The sequence below is a fragment of the Carassius gibelio genome, chromosome B1, assembly GCF_023724105.1.
Source record: "Carassius gibelio isolate Cgi1373 ecotype wild population from Czech Republic chromosome B1, carGib1.2-hapl.c, whole genome shotgun sequence".
Classification (NCBI taxonomy): domain Eukaryota; kingdom Metazoa; phylum Chordata; class Actinopteri; order Cypriniformes; family Cyprinidae; genus Carassius; species Carassius gibelio.
The window spans coordinates 30,630,776-30,654,866 of record NC_068396.1 but is presented as its reverse complement, the minus strand read 5'-3'; the positions used below and the strand labels follow the sequence as shown (position 1 = coordinate 30,654,866).

Here is a 24,091-nt window from a genome sequence, read left to right as displayed (position 1 = left end):
TAGCACACCCTCTCTACTTTTTATTTAATTTTTCCCCTTTTTCCTTGTTTCTTCTTGTTGATGTATGTGAAATTTTCAATGTGAGATGACATTGTACATGTTATTTGTTGACATAAAGCATTAAAAAGGATAGGATAGCGCAAAAAAGAATCACTGACCGAGTCTTTGAACCTCTTCGAGAACCGAATCGCGGAAATGAGTCGCATTCCTTCAACGCTACGCGTCTCCCAACCTCTAGGGAGCGATATTGAGCGCTTCTTATTGATTTTTCTTCTTCGCTTGTCGAAGCACAGGAGGAATACACGTGTGTTTCCGCCTATGGTTTCCGCACGTGTAGATTTCATTACAGTTTAATTATTTTTGTTTTGTATTGATCGACACAACTCCGATGATGTCTGCGTCTATAAACAAGAAAACAAACGGAGGAGAGGCTGCCACAAAGACAGAAGCTCTCGACAACGAAGAGGACTCTCCCATTGTGAGCCGCACACGCAGCGGTCGCAGAATACGGACACCCGCGGCCAAAACTCCCGTCCGCCGGACCAGAAAGTCCGTTGTGCGGGAAGATCCGGCAGAATACACCGAGGCTCGGCAAGAATCACCACCCGATGAGAGTACAGCAGATACTCAAAGCGACCAGTGCAGTCCACAGACAGAACCAGTGTGTCCAGATCTGTCCACATCAGCAGATGTCAGTCAAGAGTCAGGTCTGATAGGGTCAGATCAGACCAGTGAGAAGGAAAATGTGGTAAATAATACAGAGACTGAAGCCACTGGTCCCACTGACCCCAAGAAACGGGGCAAAAAAAGGACTCACTCAGAATCCAGTGAGAAGAAAAGTAAGATGGTACCTCTGGGGAAACCTAAATCAGGAAGAGTTTGGAAAGACAGAAATAAGCAAAGGTGATTAACATTATGATGTATCTTATCACTGTCTTCATAGCACTTGGCTTGTTTAATTTAGCAGACTGCGTGTCTATGTTTGCATTCATGTTCTTGCATGTCTATTAGTCCATAATAATACTTTGAGTTTTCTAGCCGTTTTATTGTTTGGCCTTTTTTGTATTCGTTTCTGCCTGTTTATTAGTACAAAAGTGTTTTTCAGTCTGGAACTGTATCTATTTGACTTTTTGTAGGTTCTCTGCTCTGTTGAGAGACAAACCTCTGCGTACATCATGGGAAACAAAGATGGAGGCCAAGAGAGAGAAGCAGCTGGTGAAGCAGTACCACCAACAGCTGAAAGATGAGCAGGCCCGAGAGAAAGAGGCCAGTTTATGCACCAAGACTCTGTTTTTATTTTTATTGCATTTGTCTTCAATATCCTTACAACTTGCATAGATAAGTCCCTTATGCAAACCAAGGCTGTGTTTATTTCCCCTTTTGATTAATGTAATGCTTCCCTGCTCAATAAAAGTGTCAAACCTTTTGATTTTGAGATTGTGATGCATGGACAATATCATGAGGTTTTGCAGTTAAAATCTTAAATTAAAAATGAAAGTGAGCCTTGTTCATATGTGCTTTTTCTGCATTTAAATTTGCAGGAGAAAAAGAAGAGGAGAGCAGAAAACCTGAGAAGACGAGCAGAAAATGAAAGAAAAGCAGAGATTGTGCAAGTGGTAAATGCAGAATGTCTATTTTTCACCCCCCAAAAAATCAGTTGTTGTTACTATCTTTTTTTTTTTTTAATAACCCATTACTGCTTTGCCCTTTCAGATTAAGAATACAGCAAAGATCAAGAGAATGAAGAAGAAACAGCTGAGGAAGATTGAGAAAAGAGACACGCTCTCGATGGTGCAGAAAACACCACCCAGTGTCAAGAAGGGAGCAGGGAACACAACCAGCAGCTTGTAGAGCGTTTCAGTACAGTACTGTGAGAGATCTCATCAGATCTTAACATGCTATTGTATATACGTGTGTAGTGCCTATTGAATGGACTGACATGTGAACCTCACTATGGAAAATACTAGGGACCTGTAATAATGTTGGATCAGTGACCCTTAAGTGGACCGCTTGGGTTGTGAATCTGCTTTAAGTCTCTGGGTTTGATGTAATATTTGTACAGCAAAATAAAAATCAAACTCATGGAAAATGTCACCGATCTTTTTTTTATTATTATTTGATTGTCTCATTAAAAAACAATTTAAATAAATATATTTATCGATTAGTGAGTCAATTTGACCCTGGTTCATGCATGTGAAATTAATTTCATTTTCAATGTTATTTGTTTTCATGGTTATATATGGTAATATTTATCTAGCCGAGATGCTTACACTTTCAGTATCTTGGGTACTTTACATGGTGAGGTGGATTGATCTTAGCCTGACTACGTCAGACTTCCTACTTCCGCTCAATTTCATTTCGCTTCTGTACTTCGCTTCTGTCTACGAAGCAAAGTGAAGTAGCAGAGTCTGGTATTACCAGGCTAGATTGATCTGACCCTTCAATCCAAAAAAATACTATAAAAACTACAGTCCTAGAAGGCAAAATTATAGTGTTCAGAAGTGGTGATTTAGAGTTTTACTCTTAAAATAACGTGACATAAATAATAAAGGTACAAATGAGGGAAATAAGACATCATGACTTGTCGGGTTTCTGTTTTGTTTTTGGTAACAATTTCTGTCTCATGTCCACCCATATTGGATGTTTTTCATAGTTGGTGAATCTCCCTCCAGGGGGCCGTGGTGAATGAAACAGAAAGATTATATGAGATTTCAGGAGGAGGAGTCTGTCGCCAAACAATGAGAAGGTACTTTCTGTATTTATTAGACCCACAAAAGCATACAGAGCATGACAGACACCAAGAAACACAGAAGACAAGAAGGATTTCCAGTTTAAGACAGCATGGCTACATTTTATGGAACATTGGTAAGATTGTTTTTAAATGCATTTTAAATCAGAAAATTGAACATAATATGCCAACATTTTACATAAGACTTTTTGATCGTGTAGATGTTTGTTTTATTGTCACAAATGTCTGGTTCTCTTTCAGGCTCAATACCTTCCGTTCCGACATGAAGCATGTGGACCCAGGGAATGTGTTAAAGGAGACCCCACCGTGCCTGTTCCCTTCCGTGAGCCGTTAGGAAACACCACCCACGCCGTTCTCCAGGTTCAAGAGCCAGTTGCACCAGGTCCTGAAAGCTTTCCTGTCGATATCTTCAGTGGCTCTAATGGTATGAAGATTCCTGTGATTGTGAGGGGCACTGATACCATCGGGAAACTGCAGCAGGAGGTTTTGAAACTCAGACCTGACCTCGGAGCAAGCCTGAATCTGGTCTACAATGGCAAACCTGTTCAGCTGGACCAGACACTGTCCGAGCTGCAGGTGAAGCCAGGAGCCATGTTCATCACCTACCAGAAATGCCATGGAGGTTAACAAGGACTTTGTCCTTCTATTTTGTCATAAGGCTCAATGGTAAATCATTCTGTAATCATAATGTGCCTTTAATTACAATAATGTGATTTATCATTAGTGTGTCAAGCTTTGTGGGATCAAAATGATAGTGAAACAAAAAAAAAAAAAATTCAGTTAAAATGTTCTTTTATTCGCAAGAAATAAAACTTGATGGAATAAAGATGTATTTTTAAGTTTGTGTTTTGTATTCTTTAAGAATTGATGAGGAAGAGTTTCAGTCTTAATCGGTACATTGCAAGACACCTTCTGTAAAATCTGCAAACAACATAACACTGAGCTAGCGGAAATGACAGAATCTAACCACACAGAAGAGGAAGCAGATTCTAGTTTCAATGCAAATAAATACAAGAATCTGAAGCAAATAAATTCTGTTTTGCACTGTTTTCTAGTTCAATACCATTGTAATATGTTGTTGAAAATGATAGCTTATGATATGAGTTATGATATTCAACACTTCAAATTAAATTCTTCATGAAATTGAGCTTCTCTAATGAAAGCAGCACTGGAGCTACATGAACAAGTCCTGCTATTGTTCTCAGAGATGTATAGTAACGAAGTAGAACTACTTCACTACTGTACTTAAGTACTAAAAAGCGGTATCTGTACTTTACTAGAGTATTATTTTTTTCTCCTACTTCCACTTTTACTTCGGTACATATTTTCGCTGAGTTTAATACTTTTACTCCGATATTTTTTTTATGTGCTGCATCGTTACTCGTTACAATTATAAAAATGTTACGAATCATTCCATTACAAACCACTGCCAGAACTGTAGATGGCATGGCAGGTTTGATGAAACTGGCACATCATTGAGCGAATCAAGCGAGACTGCGCGTGCTGACTGAACTGCTGTGAAGAGAGAGATGAACACCGAGCCGAGCCAGATAATCACTCGTTCACGAGTCAATAACCGGTTGCATCGGTTCTCGGATGACCAGTAACGTTAGTTCTTTCTGACAGTTCGATTCAATAAACCAGTTGAAGAAAACAGTTCACCGATTCTTTTGCGCTCGATGCAATGGCGTCATTGGCGTTGACTGCACCTGGGCTCATAACATTAACACAGAATCAGTTCAGAATCAATCACCAAAAGAATCAGTTCGGTTCCAGACGCTCTGTGTGTTGGTTTGCTTCACGCTAAATCACACATGCGCAGTATCATCAGCTCCTCGGTTCACGAATCGGACGCTTCTGACAGAAACGGTTCTTGACTCGTGAACGAGTCATCATCTGGCTCGGCTCGGTGTTCATCTTCAGTTCTCTCTTCACATCAGTTCAGTTAGTGTACTGTTTGAGTCAATGAATTACTCCGGGATATTGGTTTGTTTTAACTCAGAGGGAGTGTCAGACACATTAAACAAGTTAACAGCTTAATTCATCTGTGGATTAATGCGTATTGGAGACGCGAACTGTTTAAAACGATTCAGTTCGATTTGGTGGACTGTTTCAAAAAGATCCGGTTACATCGAATGATTCGTTCGCGAACCAGATATCACAAACTGCTTTGTTTTTAACTGTCTTACAACAAAAAGGGAAGACCAAAATGTATTTTCGATGCTTCAAAAAATTCTAAATGACCCTCTGATGTCTTAGGGGTTTGAAACAACATGAGGGTAAGTTATTAATGACATCATTTTGCAAATTGGGCTAACTAACCCTAGTAACCGTTTTTTGTTTACAAGAAGTTACAGTCAAAGGAATTGTTATTGTCCTTTAGGTTAATCATTTGAAATAGTAAAAACAATATGTTCCAACTTTTGACTATTTTCTTTAATAGCTACATAACACAATACTTCTACTTTTACTTTCAGTACTTGAGTAGTAAATTTTAAAATAGACTACTTGCAATACTTAAGTACAAGAAATGTTGAATACTTTAGTACTTCTACTTAAGTGTGGTGCTTAAAGAGCACTTCTACTTCTACTCAAGTCACTTTTTTGATAGAGCACTTGTACTTTTACTCAAGTATGGTTCTCTAGTACTTTATACATCTCTGATTGTTCTCCTTTATGATCTTGTATATTCTTAAGAAGATCGTGAGCTTCAGTGGAAACAAGAACATCTGACAGTCTGCACAAAGAGTACAGACATGTTAGTGTCCCAAAGAAATACAGCAGAAGCTTAAATATTTCTTCATCTTTCTCCGTTTACATTTTGAGATTTATTTCCAGATTTGAATGTCCAGTATGATTTAACACTCAGTTAAATTCAACAGGCCTGTTATGATCTAGATTTTCTCATTATCAGTTTATTAGCAGTACAATTATTTTTGACAAATACAATGTCTTATACTAAAGGATGGCAAGTAGTAGTCTATGGAATTACAATGAGCCTTTATATTCCCTATGTTTAACATGGTCATGGACCACCTTGCAAGTAAAATAATAATCTCAAGAAAAGTTCTTCTGTATATAGGTTTGTTTTACTGACATAAAATATGATGTAGGTTCATGTTACCATCACCACATGTGACATACAAAAACAGCTACCACTGCTTAAAATGAAAATGAAATTAAACATGAATCTATTTGTTTTGAAGTGCGACTAAAGTACGGTGGTTACCATTTGTGTCAAATCCGGCTCTTGTGCTCACACTGTTGTGGTAGTTACGCAGAGGTGTGCTGTTCCTTTAAATGCACGTTTGATGAAAATCAGCCCAGCAGGGATGGGATGGGCATGTTTACTAGAACAACAACACATGGGAAGTCCGGTACATTCCCAAAGATGTCTCTGACTCTATAAATTCAATCGGCACAGGAACAGAACATCATTTGTGGATTGTGGATGTTTGGCAGCTCAAACCAGCATGGCTACAGTCATTCAAGCAGCACCAGTAAGATGTTTTCAAATACATTTTATAAGAACAGAACATTTTTAACACGATAGTGTTATGTATGGTCTTATGAAAATGCTGTCACTTGTGTTTTGTTTTGTTGTCTTAAGGTGCCATGCTCACATTCTCTGTATACTTTCATTCTCTTTCAGGCTCCAATCTTTCTTCAGCCTGAAACATGTGGACCGAAACAGTGTGTGAAAGGAGACCCCAAACATCCCAGAGGAGACCCTGTTCCCTTCCCTGAACCGTTAGGAAACACCACCCACGCCGTTCTCCAACTTCAAGAGCCAGTTTCCCCAGGACTTAAACGCTTTCCCGTGAATGTCTTCAATGGCTCTGACGGTACGAAGATTTCTGTGACGGTGAGGAGCATCGATACCATCGCCAAACTGCAGCAGAAGGTCCTGAAGCTCAGACCAGAACTAAGAAGTGGGCATCTGTCCTATAATGGTAAACCAGTTCAGCCGCACAAGAAGCTGTCCGAGCTGCAGGTGAAGCCCGGAGCCGTGTTCATCACCTACCAGAAATGTCATGGAGGTTAAGAGACTTTCTTGTTGTTTACATTCAACACTATATGCTTTGGAATAAATTACACTCTAGGACTGTAAATTTACGTAAAACTTTGCTTTTATTACAGTGTCTATATGTTTTGATGTGTTATCTTATATTAGCTTTAGCTCATATGATGCATTACATATCATCAAAGTCATGGAAGCATTGTACTGAATTTTTTTTTATCTGCCTACATGATTAGATTCTCAGCGATTAAGAATACATTTCTGTATAAAAACAAACATTAAAAAAATGGACCAGATATTGAAGGAAGCTAAAAGTATATAAAAGACATAGACTATTATAAAAGATAGATTTTTTTTGTTTATTTGTAATTTCATTGTTTTAATGTTTACTAGACACATGTGAAATATGTTAAATGTATGTACAGCCATTCTAAATATCACATTGTTACTGTACGAGATATTTAGTTTACACATTTAGTAACAAAGCTGTGTAAAAGATATATTTTTTTATATTGCTTCTAAAATAAAAAAAACAACAACAAGTCCAGTGCATGCAATCATAAATAAAAGCAACCAAATGAAACCGAAAACAATTGTGTGTGTTGTTGATAATGCACGAGCAGACCGTTCTGTTTAACCTGTCTCTGAACTTGACTGACTCAAAAAATAATAATAATTTAAAAGATTAAAATATACTTTGTATTGCCTTGTATTCTATACAACAATGGCCAGGAAGGGCTGTGAAGCCAGAACACACAGAGGTTGTAGTACTGACAATAAAACAGTTTCACTTTCACTTTGTAAGTGTATTGTCCATAACTTCAGCATAATGTAATAAAATGACCACAAAAATAAAAATACACAAATAACTATGAAAGGCACAACAAGATGGCTTAAGTACTAACTATAGTCAACTTTCACAGTAGCCTACAGTATCACCTGTATAAGTTTGATCCTAGATCATTAATCACTGTGGTTCAAATATAATAAAACAACATACTGTAAAACACAGTGAGGGAAACTAGTTCGTTTCGAACTGCAAGACAAAGTACAGTGATTTCCAGAAATCTCTCACAATTGTGTTTCTCATAACTGGACGGTAAAGTCACGTGAACACCTTTGGTTAGGTCAGTGTCAGTGCTGAGCTCTTCTTGTAAATCATGTGTTTGGTGAGAATCTGGAGTGCCGGATGTGTTTGTTAATGCCATAACAGAAGTAGGGTAGATAGGTGAATTCCCAAACAAAGTTTCTCTTTCACTTTTATAATTTTCAGGGACATTTTTTTGGGTAGTAGGCCTAGCGGTATAAATCGTGGGTTGTAGCATAGCAAGAAACATATCATGATAACTGCAATGCTATGAATGTTTGCGTGCCAGACATTACATTTCCTGACATTTCACAGTAATGAACGGGACACACCGAATAAGCTAAATAATAATGTCATATAGTCAGCAGTTTCAGAAAAAAAGTCTGATAATTATAAAATACTTATAGAATTCATGAAAAAAAAAAAATTGTTGAAAATATAATTAGTCTTTGTTTAAAAATTATTTAAACAGTTTTAAAAATATGTTATTCATTATTACTACAGCTAATACATTAACAAGTGTATACAAACATTTGAATGTTTGGTTTTATAGGCTTATTATGTTCTGAACATATGTTGCCTTATTTAATTCTAAATATAAATTACAAAATGCACATGAAGGTTAAGTCATATTTTCATAGACATCTTTTCTCCTTTTCCTGCGAATGAATCTAAACATGCTGTTAGGACGACCTCTACAGTTAATGTTTAATAACTGCACTTTGGATCAATAGACTAAAGTGAGTAAAGTCGCCCTCTGATAACCCTCGAGTGTTATTCAGTAATTCTAACAAAAAAGCCAGTTCTCCACCTCATAGAATACGAATTGGTCATGATATATACAGTAATATAACCTGCGTCGGTATATATACAGTAAGTTAACCTGAAGCTTCTCATGTTGTGCAAAATTACTATGATTAAAGCCCTAGATTAATCAGCAGTATCTTTAATAGTGTCCCTTGCAAGAAGACCATCATATTTAGTGGTTTGTCATCTAAAAGCTGAAGGACGCGTTGGTGTTAAACAGAAATACACCACAAGGTGCCTCTCTTATACTGACACACCTACAGTAAACAGACTAAATTTAGGCTACCTGTATCTGCACAATCATGCCTGAAGCATACCGTGGCCTAAAGAGTAAACCACTACAAGTAAACCACTTTTATTCTTTGAGCCATGTGGTTATATCCCCTTAATGCACTTTTAATATTTTTATTTGCACTGACAGTTTTAAACTTGTATATAAGTGTCATTAAAACCATCTTGAAACTTTTTTATTAACTACGCTTACAGTGTTCAGTACTTTTCAAACGTCTGTAGCCTACAACGTTTTAATGTTTTATATTTTTTCCCCCCAAATGCACATATTCAATCTTAAAAGTGATCATATTAATATGAATAAATAAATAAAAATGTGACGATCTAAACAGAAACAAACATATTTCATTTGATAAATTTCACTTAAAAAATATGCTTTTCTTGTGAAGATCAAAGCAAATGTGAATTCTGATTTGCATGTCACTGTCATTAGATTTGCTTGATCGTCGGCATTCAGATATCTAAATACATTTGCAATATATGCAACATTCAGTTTTTTTTTCAAATGTATAACTGTTTAACAATTAACTAACATATTTCTAAATCAGTAAACCAGGGGCCGTGCATGAGTGATTCTAGCATGAGTATGAGTATAAGCACACAAGTAAAGGAAGTTACTCTGAATTTAAAAGGGATTTGCCGATACAGATGCTTCAGGCTCTTTGTGTCTTTAAGGTGTATACACCTGCAAACTTACAGTAAATTATCAGAGGTAATTAAATCAGAACCGCTCCCTTCTCACACAAACTCAAAAATGCATTGCAGGTAAACAAAATACACTTTTCTTTTTTCAACAAGATGGTATTGATAACATATAGCTTTAGTATAAGGTGGAATTGATAACACCAATGTCAAATAATAATAATAATAATTTTCAAATAATAAAAAATATTATTGGACTTGTTAGCTTTTCTGCACATTGGACTTAATTCTAAAGTTTACACAAGCAAAAACAAAAAACTAATTAAAATAATAATATCTCTCACTGTTTTGATCAATTTCAAACAATTAAAAAAGTAAAAAAAAAAAAAATACAGAGGAGCAGTTTCATATTATTTAATAAATTACGTTATATAATAGCGTTTAATGTGTTTTTTATGGTGTTATGTTGTTCATTTATTTGGAAACGTTCTCATGAGGTCAAATATGTTTATCATTGTCAATACAGGTCATATGATATCACACACACACACACGCGTTTGTTTTTGTGAAAAGTGGGTTCATCCCATAGGCGTAATGGTTTTTATAATGTAGAAACTGTATATTCTATGGCCCTACACCAACCCTACACTTAACCCTAACCCTCACAGGAAACTTTGTGCATTTCTACTTTCTCAAAAAAAAAAAAAAACATTTTTTATAAGCGTTTTGAAAAGTGGGGACATGGGTTATGTCTTCATAAGTATGATATAAGTAACTATATTTAGCTATAAATAAATAGTTATAATAACTGTATTTATTACAGCTTTGAGTAAACTTCCTGTTTCTTCATTGAAACCTGTTGGCTCGTGGCGTCACATCTGCTGTGCACAATATCAGTTCAGAGAAGCCACATTACACGGAAAACAGGGGGAAGATCCAGTCTTTTCTTAATACTGTTGTGTTTCTAAAGGGTCAGAGAATGCAGCTGTCGCACTAGTTTGAATAGTTTGTGCGCAGACATGTGACGTGATGAAAACAGACTTTGGGTGTGTCAGTCATTGTGATTGTTACATTTATCTGCTCTTGAAAGCTTGAAGCTTATCAGAAACATCTTACTAGGACATTAAAGCCGTAATAGGAAGTCCAAGGTATGTTGGGTCATTTCTTTGGTATCCTGAGATCTGATAAGTAAATGAGTGTGTAATATACATCACATAATCTCATATCATTTAATACAACTGAACATTTGTCAAGTAGAAAGCACTAGACCACATTTTCCATCCATTTTCTAAATCGCTTAGGGTCGCATAATTTTATCTGAATGCTTCTACAGCATTTCTACAATATAGCATCTGGATCAGCTGATTTGGCTGAATTGGCTGATTTATTAAAAAGCTCACAATAAAGGCTCAAAACAAAAAGAATGTTTTTTATTAATTTATTTTTTATATTTATCATGTTTACATACTGTACTTCTCCTAAATAATGACCTCACAAATTCATAGGTCATATGTCTACAAATGAATTTAATAAAAATAAAAGCAGCACATTTATTGTATACTTCTATAATAAATAGAATTGGTCAAAACAAGGTGTGATTTTGGAGGTTGACAGCCAAGTCCTCATTCACTAAAAAAAGAAGACAAATAAAAGCACAGTACTTATGACAGCATGAATGCAGAACTCATACTTGAAATAGTGGGACTGTTGCCAACAAAAATGAGCAAACAATTTCATGCAGCAATGGAAAACAAAACATCCAAAATTCCTGCTTTTCTTCATCTACACTGAATTATGCGGAAAGATGCCATGGAGCATCTCTGTTTATGTATATTCACACCCCTGTTTGCCATTTCAAAGTTCCCTCGAGCTGTGAGACTAATCAAGCACTTTGACATGCCTGACAGTAATTAACACTCAGGGTTTGCACAGTTCTGGCTCATGCACTGCTCTTACGAAACAAAAATACATTCAGACACAATACTATATTTCTATAATGGACATTACTGCTTATATGTTTCAATGTACGGACCAAATATGGCTATATATCGATAGCCAACATATAAAATATATATCAATGAAGACAAACTCAATAATTTTATGGCTTGCATGAGTTGACACATGGTTTTACATAAAGCAGAAATTCACATTTCATGTAGGCCTGTTAAAAAATATGTAATGCATATAAGAAAAACATATTGAAAAAAGACAATGAAGAGATTTGATTTGATTTGTATTAAGTTTGTAGAACAACACACACATACTGTAAAGACATTTAGCCAAAAATAAGTGTGGTAGTTTCTATGAGTGTGTAATTGCTGAAAAGTATTTTGTATATTTGTTAGTGAACAAATTTGTCAAATAATTAATATTGAACGCATGATAGATAATGCACTGTTAGTCGCTTTGGATAAAAGCGTATGCTAAATGCATACATTTATTGAAATTAAAATTTATATTAAACAAGTTCCAAGAAACAATGGCACAGATAACATGTAACCGACACTGACCAAGCTAATAAATGAGAACTTTTAAGGTACAGTAATGGGACGCGGAAGTTTTTGTGCAGCAGAGTGCAAAATTGTTGCAGGCTTGTTATCATTAGCGTGGACGTGACGTGCATATGATGCTTTACACATGACATTACCAGATCTGCAACTTTCATTGAATTGTAGACAAATGGTGACGAAGATGGCAACAGCGTTTCGTCATCTTCATGCATGATTGCAATCAAATATGATAAGAAATATGATATAGCGTAGCGTAGTGTATACATATATATATATACAAAATAGGATTTTGATAGGATTGGTGAAAATGGCTTCATATATTGTATCAAAATATTTATGTGTTTTGTATATTTGATGTTTTAAAATTCTGTAAAATATTTTTAAAGAAGAGATTACATCATGAAAAAGGTGGCCTCTGATTGGTGCCTACTCTGTAATTTGCATGGACTTGAATACAGGTGCCATGTCTTCTTATGCATGACTTGTTCATTGAGTCAGTTGTGTGTCTGAAATCACTCACTTATTCAATCATTCACCTACCCCTGTATAGTGTATGGCAGTTGAGTTCACTATATCAGGAATGAACAAATAAATAAGTGCTGCTGATGCACAATGGAAAAATACAATCAGACCAAAAAAAAAAAAAAAGTCTATCAAAATATATTTCCATACAATGCATCCAGAAAGTATTTACAGTGCTCCGCGCTTTTTCCACATTTTGTTATGTACAGGTTTATTCCAAATGGACTAATTTAATTATTTTCCTCAAAATTTTACAAACAATACCACATATTGACTTGTAAGAAGTTTATTTGAAATCCTTAAAAAAAAACATTTCCTCAATACATTAATGTATCAATTGTTGAAGCACTTTTGGAACCAACTGCAGCCTCAAGTCTTTTTGAGTATGATGCTAGAAGCTTGGCACACCTGCTTTTGGGCAGCTGGCACACCAGCTTGAGCACCTTGGTGCCCAAAGTGCCCTTTTGTCAAAGCAAAATTTCCTCTCTTTTTTTTTGTCACAACGTACTCTTTTGTAAATGCCTGCCCATGCCCAATCTAATTATTAGTAAAATTTCTGAATAATAATTGATGACCCACATGATAACCTTTCACCTGACGAAGACAACCTCCTCATCCAACCAGGACGATTAGTCACACTGCACGCTCATTTTTTAATTGCCAAGATATTTTCAACACCGCGGAAGCTGGTAAGTGGAGTTTCATTCTCAGCGAAGTGATTTTGATGTTTATTTACTTATTATTATTTTACAAGAATGACATGATGTGAGAACATGCAGATATGTTGTTTGTATTGCGGTGTGTAGCCTGTAGTGTAGAAGTAACCTTAGCGTGCTGTTTGAGGGAGAAACGTTTCACAGGCATCGAGGGCAGAGGCGTCGTGCCCATTCAAGATTTCTGAGCCAATTAAAAAAAAAATTATGGATTTTACATGTGTAGCCTAGTAAATAGATTACACAATCTTTCCATTTATTGATCAAATAACAATCTATAAAGGTGCAAAACGCGTTTACTTTCACGTTTGAGAATAGAGATATTTCCTGATATATTAAGCATGTTTGGAATTGTTTTGAATAAAAAGGAAAAATAAATCAAACATACGCCTATATCAGTTATACAGTGCTTCGTAGCATGATTTACCCCCCCCCCCCCCCCCCCCCATGTGCCCCCTCAAAAATCATGATTGCATGACGCCCCAGATTGAGGGGTCTGGTCTTATGTTATTTGACTAAACTATTATTATTGGGAAAAGCAAGCCAGGAGACAGAGGCTTGTGAGAAAGAGGGAAATGTAGAGGCACGAGCATTTTCTATAGTTTTTACTATAACAGCTATTCTTAATTATTCTGTAGAACAAAGAAGAAAAAGCCTTCAGGTTGGGACAACTTAAGACAATTCAGTTTCTAATCCCTATTATTAGGTGGACATTTTTTTTTTACTTTTTAAATTTTAAAATTGTATCTTCTAATCTGTTTCTTTTTCAAAATTGCATCACAGCATTTGCTGCCGTATCAATACATAATCATCCATATCGAAATGCGAATCGGCAAGGAATCCATCATAATATATTGCTGTATTGCTATTTTGAACCGCGCTATTTAAAGCCTTGTTCCATGTGCCCCTTTTATACTTTGAGCACCTGCCCCACCAAAGGTCTCTGCACGGCCCTGCTAGAAATTATTCTTAGTAACTTTTCTCTGAAGTATATTACCATTGATATTTACCTTTTGTAAGCACACCAGGGTGACTAGGAGCATGAAATTGTCCAGCCATGACTTCCTGTACAACAGGATTATAAATATGTGGAACACTAATGCCAAATTCGCTTAATCATTCATTACAAGAGGTAAAACCATTTGCAGAACAAGATTGTTGAGCTTCACAAAATAGAAAGTGGCTGTAAAAAAAAGGAGCTAAAGCATTGAAAATCCCCATTTCCACCATCGGAGCAATAATTAAAGGGTTCCAATCAACTAAAGATGTTACAAATCCACCTGGAAGAGAACATGTGTCTTTATCGTCCTGATACACAGTGAGGAGGAGAGTTTGCTAAAGACTCTCAAAGGATCACAGCTGGAAAATTGCAGAGATTAGTCGAGCCTTGGGGTCAGAAAGCCTAAAAAAAAGAAATCAATAGTAATCAAATGCAAAATAGGATTTTGTAATTTGTATTTGATCGGATTGGTGAAAATGGCTTTGTATATTGTATCAATATACTTAAGAGTTTTGTCTTTTTGTTGTTTTAAAATACTGTAAAATATTTGTAAATAAGTCTACATGATGACATCATGAAAAAGGTGGCTTCTGATTGGTGCCTACTCTGTAATTTGCATGGACTTGAATACAGGTGCCATGTCTTCTTATGCATGACTTGTTCATTGAGTCAGTTGTGTGTCTGAAATCGCTCACTTATTCAATCATTCACCTACCCCTGTATAGTGTATGGCAGTTGAGTTGACTATATCAAGAATGAACAAATAAATAAGTGATGCTGATGCACAATGGAAAAATACAACCAGACCAAAAAAAAAATAAAAGGTCTATCAAAATATATTTCCATACAAAGCATCCAGAAAGTATTTACAGTGCTCTGCTTTTTCCACATTTTGAGTAACTTATCTCTGAGGTATATTACCATTGATATTTACTTTTTGTAAGCACACCAGGGTGACTAGGAGCATTACAATTGTCCAGCCATGACTTCCTGTACAACAGGATTATAAATATGTGGAACACTAATGACAAATTCCCTCAATCATTCATTATTACATTTACATTTACATTTATTCATTTAGCAGACACTTTTATCCAAAGTGACTTACAGATGAAGACAGTGGAAGCAATCCAAAACAACAAAAAGAGCAATGATATATAAGTGCTATAACAAGTCTCAGTTGGGTTAACACAGTACACATAGCATGGGATTTTAAATAATATAATATAAAGAAAACAGATAGAATAAAAAAAGAATAGAGCAAGCTAGTGTTAGAGATCTTTACACATACACACACACACACACACACACACACACACACACACACACACACACACACACACACACACACACACACACACACACAATTGCATAATTAATGAAAAGAAAATAGAATACAAAAAGATTAGAAAGCTAGTTAGATTTTTTTTAAGAATAGAATTAGAATAGTGAGTGTTAAAGTTAGAGGGTCAAATAAAGATGGAAGAGATGTGTTTTAAGCCGATTCTTGAAGATGGCAAAGGAGCTGCTCGGATTGAGTTGGGGAGGTCATTCCACCAGAAGGGAACATTTAATTTAAAAGTCAGTAAAAGTGACTTTGTGCTTCTTTGGGATGGCACAATCAAGCGACGTTCACTTGCAGAACGCAAGCTTCTAGAGGGCACATTAGTCTGAAGTAACAAATTTAGGTAAATGGGTGCAGAGCCAGTGGTAGTTTTGTAGGCAAACATCAATGCCTTGAATTTTATACGAACAGCTATTGGAAGCCAGCGCAAATTGATAAACAGAGGTGTGACGTGTATTCTTTTTGGCTCATTAAAAATTAATCTTGCTGCCGCGTTCTGAATTAATTGTAAAGGTTTGATAGAAATGACTGGAAGACTTGCCAAGAGGGCATTGCAATAGTCCAGCCTGGACAGAACAAGAGCTTGAACAAGTTGTGCAGCATGTTCCGAAAGGAAGGGCTTGATCTTCTTGATGTTGAATAAAGCAAATCTGCAGGATCGGACAGTTTTAGCAATGTGGTCTGAGAAAGTCAGCTGATCATCAATCATAACTCCAAGGCTTCTAGCTGTTTTTGAAGGAGTTATGGTTGATGTGCGTAACTTGACGTGAAATTGTGATGAAACGATGGGTTTTCTGGAACCACAAGCAGTTCTGTCTTGGCAAGGTTGAGTTGAAGGTGATGGTCCATCATCCAGGAAGAAATGTCTGTTAGACAAGCTGAGATGTGAGTAGCTACTGTCGGATCATCAGGATGGGATGAGAGGTAGAGTTGAGTGTCATCAGCATAGCAGTGATATGAAAAGCCATGTTTCTGAATGACAGAACCTAATGATGCCATGTAGACAGAAAAGAGAAGTGGTCCAAGAACTGAGCCACCCCATTATAAGAGGTAAAACCAAAAAATATAGGTCTGATTTGCAGAACAAGATTGTTGAGCTTCACAAAATAGAATTTAAAGAATGGCTATTAAAAAAAGAGGTAAAGCATTGAAAATCCCCATTTCCACCATCGGAGCAATAATTAAAGGGTTCCAATCAACTAAAGCTGTTACAAATCCACCTGGAAGAGAACATGTGTCTTTGTCGTCCTAATACACATTGAGGAGGAGAGTTTGCTAAAGACTCTCAAAGGATCACAGATGGAAAGTTGCAAAGATTAGTCGAGCCTTGGGGTCAGAAAGCCCCCCTAAAAAAAAAAACAAATAGAAATCAAATGCAAAATAGGATTTTGTAATTTGTATTTGATAGGATTAGTGAAAATGGCTTTGTATATTGTATCAAAATAATTAAGTGTTTTGTCTTTTTATTGTTTTAAAATACTGTAAAATATTTTTAAAGAAGTCTACATGATGACATCATGAAAAAGGTGGCCTCTGATTGGTACCTACTCTGTAGTTTGCATGGACTTAAATACAGGTGCCATGTCTTCTTACGCATGACTTGTTCATTGAGTCAGTGTTGCTGATGCAAAGTAGGCCCTTCAATACCAAACACCAAGTAACTAAATTAGGATACATGTATGAGTCACTCGCAAACTGTTAAACATTAAACAGTTGGTTGCTTTAAATCTAAATTTTATCTTGGAGATCAGAGTTGCATTTGACTGGTTGCATTTATCAGATTTACTGCATGTACTGTTGCTATAATAACATTGTTCACTTAATCAACTGAGTCGGTGTAATGGTGAAGGTATAGATCAGATAGGCAAGCGGATCAAAGGTTTGTGAAGAAATTTTTCCTTGTAAAAGTATTTTTTATTTTTTAATAAAAAAAAACCATAATTTATTTTGATACATGCTGTGGCTACTGTACTTTTTAATTTATTTTGATACACTTAAAAATAAGGTATTTGGCATTTTATTTTAAAATGTATTTTGATGTATCTTTGCCCATAAACCACCATAATACAATGACAGTGTTAATAGGCTATAATAAGGGTCTGTAGGGATGAAATTGTCCAGCCATGACTTCCTGTAGACCAGGATTATAAATATGTGGAACACTAATGACAAATTCCCTTAATCATTCATTACAAGAGGTAAAACCGAAGAATATAGTTCTGATTTGCAGAACAAGATTGTTAAGCTTCACAAAATAGAAAGTGGCTATAAGAAAAGAGCTAAAGCATTGAAAATCCCCATTTCCACCATCGGAGCAGTAATTAAAGGGTTCCAATCAAATAAAGCTGTTACAAATCCACCTAGAACATGTGTCTTTATCGTCCTGATACACAGTGAGGAGGAGAGTTTGCTAAAGACTCCCAAAGGATCACAGCTGGAAAATTGTAGTTTTATTGAGAAAATTTTGAGCTCCTACATCACCACATGTCGTTCGGATAGGTTTAACAGAAAATGACCCTCACTCATCCAAAAACAAACTCTAGCTGACCTGAGCCCTATAGAAAATGGGTGGGGTGAACTGAAGAGAAGAAGCACCAACATGGAGCTGTGAATCTGACGGATCTGTAGAGATTCTGCATGAAGGAATGGTCTCTGATCTCTTTACAGGTGTTTCTAAACTCTTCAGGCATTATAGGAGAAAACTCAGAGCTGTTATCTTGGGAAATTGACATTGCAATAATTGGGTGGCAATAATTGCGGCCAGCATGAACTAAAGAATGCATTTATTTCATAATGAGATTTCCCCCCACTTTCAATTGTTTTGCTTCAATGAAAGTTTAGAATTTTGTGAATATTTTTTATTTTTTTATGAAAGATCAAAAGGATAAACAATGCAGATATATATTTCACAGCCACCTTTGCTCATATTCACCAAGGTTACGAATAACAGTGGAGGACACATACATACATATATATATATATACATACATACGCGGCTCTCTGCGTGTGCACCGAACACAGCGCACGAGTAACCAGCTACTCAATTTAGCTTTTCCACGTCTTGTGTTTGAATGCTTAAAACTCTTTTTAATACTTAAATTGACAAGTGGCAAGGCTTAATAACACGTGAAAATGGTAAGCTTTCGTAACCACAAGCAGCAGTGGCCTGTCAAAGGTCCTGAGCATCTTTTTAGGCTGGCTTCAGCCAGACGGTTGAGATCGCCGAGGGCCCCCCCTCAAACGTGGGCCCCTATAATCGTCACCACCTTTCACCCCACTAGCGACGACCCTGGCTCAACATCACCACAGTGTTAGTAAAGAGTACAGTGACTTTTACCTTCTGTAAAAAAATTACCTCAGGTAATGATACCACTGTGCAAATAGACTTAAATATGTAAATATGGCATCATTTCCAGTTTTAAATTTGTTTTCTATGGTTTTTCAAGTATGGAGGCACTTGAAGAAGGATTCAGTTGCTTTTTAAATGGTGGGACAAGTTTGTGGCCGACCTCAAATGTTTTCTGCATACATCAACACATGTTATTCAGATCCAAAAGATGGTTGAAAGCACTTGTTAGAGGCTTGAAACTTTTGTTAGCTTTTGGTAAGTGTCTATCAGCAATAGAATCCAAACGGAATTTAATTAATAAATCATTCACACACATGATAACAGAGAAGTTTTCATGCCCCCCACTGGTGTAGATTTACTGAGATTTATTTTCCTGTGCAAATTGGTCATTAATATTACAGACATCCTGTGGCAAAATTACATTTCTTTATCTAAGCTTGCAAAGCTAATCCCGTCCGAATAGGGCTTTAGAAAATGGCAAGTTTGTTGGTACCAAATGGGCTTGTCTGTGCATTTCAGAAATCTTTCACACACAGCCATATCTAGGGTTTACAATGAATGTTCTGGGGAAAAAAAATAATAAAGAAAATATCTAGTGAGTGGGAGTGTCATGTTGATTGCATAGGGTAGAGGAGAATGGCCAGTCTACTTTGATCTGATAGAAAGACAATAACTAAAAAAAAAAATAAAAAAATCATTACAACCAAGGTAGGCAGAAGAGCATTTCTAAATTCACAACATGTAAAATCTTGAAGCAGATGGGCTCCAGTAGCAGAAGACCACATTAGGTGCCACTTCTGTCAGCTAAGAACAGAAAACTGAGGCTACTATTCACACTGGATCACCAGAACTGTTCAGCCTTTTTTCTTCTGTGGGACAAATAAGAGGATATGTTTGACTTTCATTGGTTTAATTATCAGATTTGGAACAACATGAGAGTGAGTAAATGTGACACATGTAGATTGCAGCATGTAGATAAAATAGTAGCCAGTCAGGGATCCAGACCACAGTCAGAATTATGTCCCAGCAGCAGCCCATCCTTAGTAGTGTGAGTATGGGAGGGGTCTTCATCCATTCCCTTCTACTCCACTAATAGTTCTTCGGTAGCACATGTAGCTGGCACATACACCTGGTCAGACTCTCCAAAAGGCTCGTGCTCTGGGGAGATGGTTTTGTTCTGTCCTTTTCTTAGGTGTTGGCTTGTGCATTGCAGCACGTTCAAGCCCTGCATCTGTGGTGGGCTCAGACATCATGCCTTTGTAGCAGGAGGGATGTTGTGATGTCCGCGGCGACGCAAATCCTGTAATTCTGCAAACAGCAGCGTATGTGATGACATCAGTCAGCTCGCCTTGACTACTGCAATATTCCTTACTGTATATTTACAATAAAACGAAATAAGATATAAAATACCACTGCCTCCGTTTGTTTTCATTTAAATGTTAAATGGGTGAAATGCTATTTCATTCATACTGAGTTTTTTACACTGTTAAAGAGTTGGATTCCCATGCTAAACATGGACAAAGTTTCAAAAATTAAGTTGTACGTTTGAAGGAGTATTTCTGTTCCAAAAATACCTCTTCCGGTTTGTCACAAGTTTCGGAAAGTTTTTTTCGAGTATTTCTCTGTGTGACGTTAGATGGAGCGGAATTTCCTTATATGGGTCCTGAGGCACGTCTGCCGGAAGAGCGCACGCTCCGGTATAGCAGAGCACTGAGAGCACAACAGACTTCACTGATCAGAGCGAGAGCGTTGCGAAATGTCGCAAAAGGAGTGTGTTTTTGGTTGCCAGGGCAAGACAACCCTGCACATATTAACAAAAGAGAAACAGCATTAAGGGACCAGTGGGTGGAGTTTATTTTTACAGAGCATCAACGGAGTTGTGCAAGTGTTTGTGTTTGTTCCCTGCATTTCGAAGATGCCTGCTTTACAAACAAGGCCCAGTTTGACGACGGATTTGCACATCGTTTATTTCTTAAGGATGATGCAGTCCCAACGAAAAAGGGTCACGATCGTGTGTTGGAACCGCAGGCGGTGAGTAAAACTGCTTCAAATATCTCTGTGTTGTTAACTTAGCTATCGGCACGTAAACACATCAAGTAAACAACATGCGATGTTGGCATCAAACTGCACTTTCCACATGTACAGCTTAAAAAAAAAAAAAAAAAAAAAAAAAAAAAGATGACAAAGTGGAACTTAGTCATTTTCCAAAACCGCTAAGCAAATATATACAGTTTCAGTACATACCACATAGAGACGTTGTTGCTGATGCTGCTCTTGTTAAATTTCAGCCTCTAGATCTGATTCTGGATCATAAATATACGCTGAATCATGGTTTGTTTTGGTTGGTTTTGTCCTCACGGTAATGTCACAGTTTCCACATGCTCTCAACGCAAAAGCCTACTGGCGCTCGTGATTCTTTAGCTCCGCCCACACGTCACGCCTCCAGCCGGTCGTGTTTTTCCGGGAAAAATCGGTACAGACTATCTTTCTCTTGTGAATATAATAAAAATAAAGACTTTTTGGATTTATGAAGGATGCAGTACTACTCTATAAGTACTCAAGATTAACAGGATATTGAGTGAAAACGAGCATTTCACCCCCCCTTTAAAGAGCATTAAACATTTCAGAATATCAAGGGTTACTAGTTAAATCTTGAAATTTATCTTCAATGTCCGGCATTGTATACACCACACTGTATACACCAGAGGGACGAAAAATAAAATAAAATGAGATCTCTTAAAAAGAGAATCTATTAAGTTCCGCATTGGTTACAAAATATTATTACGTACCTATAAGGCCCTTCATGATATAACTGAATGAATCTTGATCACTTAATGATACCTGACAAGAATTACCACGCTACAATTGATCACGCTCCCTAAGGTCACAAAACGCTCGAGTTCCTGGGATAGCAAAGTCCACGAAAGGATGTAGAGCTTTTCACATTTGGCTCCCAAACTCTGGAATAGCCTTCCTGATAATGTTCGGGGTTCAGACACTCTCTCTCTGTTTAAATCTAGATTAAAAACGCATCTCTTTGGCCAATCATTCAAATAATGCATCTCATAATTTTGAACTGCAGTTGTATCTGATCAAGTACGCATTATTATTCTTTAGCTTTGGTTAAACTAATAATTTTTTTGGGTTGGAACAGCAGCTACGCTAATTATGTCTCTATTTGTTTCTCTGTTTTGCCCTAAGATTTACACAACTCCAGTCTGGATCCAGAACACCTGAGACCCCTCAGAGGACCTCAGATGATGCTAACCCTGAAACAACATACAGAACTACCAAATATTGCTACAAGTGTGACTGCATCATATCATATAATTGCTGTTAATAGTACTCACTTTATGTTTGATTACGTCTTTACTTGACTTTTCCGTACATTTCTGCTATATGCACATAAAGTCACCACTGCTACTAAATAGTTAGAAGAAACTTAATTTTATGTGAAGTTGCTTTAAAATGATTTGTACTGCAAAAAGCGCAATACAAATAAACTTCAATTGAACTGAATTAAAAAAAAAAAACTTTTTATCATTTCAAATATTTTTCCTAGACATAAATTAGATTACCTTAAGATTGATGGAAACTTTAGCTTGAGTCCCATACTTCTCAAACTTGTCTCCTGAGACAAAAAACTCTTAAAGGGGGGGTCAAATGCTCGTTTTCACTCAATATCCTGTTAATCTTGAGTACCTATAGAGTAGTACTGCATCCTTCATCACTCCAAAAAGTCTTTAGTTTTATTATATTTATAAGAGAAAGATAGTCTGTACCGATTTTACCCGGAAAAACAAGAGCGTCTGGAGTCGTGGCGTGTGGGCGGAGCTAAAGAATCACGAGCGCCAGTAGGCTTTTGCGTTGAGAGCTGGAAGCTGTGACATTACCGTGAGGAAAAAAACATCATCCAAAACAAACCATGGCTAACAGTCAGATTCAGCGTATATTTATGATCCAGAATCAGATCCAGAGGCTGAAATTTATCAAGAGCAGCAGCAGCAACGACTACATCAGGACGTCTCTATGTGGTATGTATTGAAACTGTATATGTTTGCTTAGCGGTTTCGGAAAATGACTAAGTTCCACTTTATGTCGTCTTTTTTTTTTCCACAAGGTGTACATGTGGAAAGTGCAGTTTAATGCCAACATCGCATGTTGTTTACTTGATGTTCTTACGCGCCGATAGCTAAGTTAACAACACAGAGATATTTGAAGCAGTTTTACTCACTGCCTGCGGTTCCAACACACGATCGTGATCCTTTTTCGTTGGGACTGCATCATCCTTAAGAAATAAACGATAGATATGCAAATCCGGCGTCAAACTGGGCCTTGTTTGTAAAACAAGCATCTTCAAAATGCAGGGAACAAACAATAACACTTGCACAACTCCGTTGATGCTATGTAAAAATAAACTCCATCCACTGGTCCCTTAATGCTGTTTTTTTTTTTTTTTTTTTTTTTTTTTGGTAATCTGTGCAGGGTTGTCCAAAAACACACTTCTTTTGTGACATTTCGGTCTCTCGCTCTGAGCACAGTGTGATGTTGTTGAGACATTTCTAAAACTTTAAAAGAGACAAATGTGAGATATCCAAAGTCTCTAGCTAGAGCTCTAGTTTTTGAAGAAAAGGAGACAAGTTTTGAGAAGCAGGAGACTCAGTCAAAAATCTCTATTTGATCTTAAGTAAGTTCCTTTCTGTCTAGGAGAAATATTTGAGATGTTAAAGAGATCTCACTTTTGATTTTTCTTTCCTATGGGTTGTGTCATCCTAGACATAGAATTGCTAGTTTTTAATGCTAACTCATAACATATAGCAAAGAATCACAAAAATGACAGTTTCTTGCTTACAGCTCTCCAAAGGAATGGTTTTATGCAAGCCTACTTACAGTTAAATAAATACTGACCAAAGATAATGTTAATTTAAAGGTTAATGTATAACTTGTTAGTCTGGTTTCATTCTAACAGTGAATACTGTACCATTAAAAGCCATAACATGTAGCCTATATTCATTGTATTTTTATGAAAGCACAATATTTTGGACTATTTAAACA

The 24,091-nt window shown here is 36.6% G+C and overlaps 1 protein-coding gene across 1 annotated transcript; it reads left to right on the top strand.

The window, feature by feature from the left end:
• Positions 1-263: 263 nt before the first annotated feature.
• Positions 264-2,089, top strand: LOC127949058 (coiled-coil domain-containing protein 86-like). The gene is made up of 4 exons (XM_052546004.1): positions 264-903; positions 1,137-1,266; positions 1,542-1,616; positions 1,714-2,089. The coding sequence occupies exons 1-4, from the start codon at positions 389-391 to the stop codon at positions 1,849-1,851; spliced, it is 858 nt and encodes a 285-aa protein (XP_052401964.1). The 5' UTR covers positions 264-388; the 3' UTR covers positions 1,852-2,089.
• Positions 2,090-24,091: the final 22,002 nt, after the last annotated feature.

What these genes read in the sequence shown, in the direction of transcription:
- LOC127949058 (XM_052546004.1), top strand. Translation starts at nt 389, where the DNA reads ATGATGTCTGCGTCTATAAACAAGAAAACAAACGGAGGAGAGGCTGCC. An exon ending in AAAGACAGAAATAAGCAAAG is followed by an intron (nt 904 to 1,136) that starts GTGATTAACATT and finishes GACTTTTTGTAG; the next exon opens with GTTCTCTGCTCTGTTGAGAG. An exon ending in AGCAGGCCCGAGAGAAAGAG is followed by an intron (nt 1,267 to 1,541) that starts GCCAGTTTATGC and finishes TTAAATTTGCAG; the next exon opens with GAGAAAAAGAAGAGGAGAGC.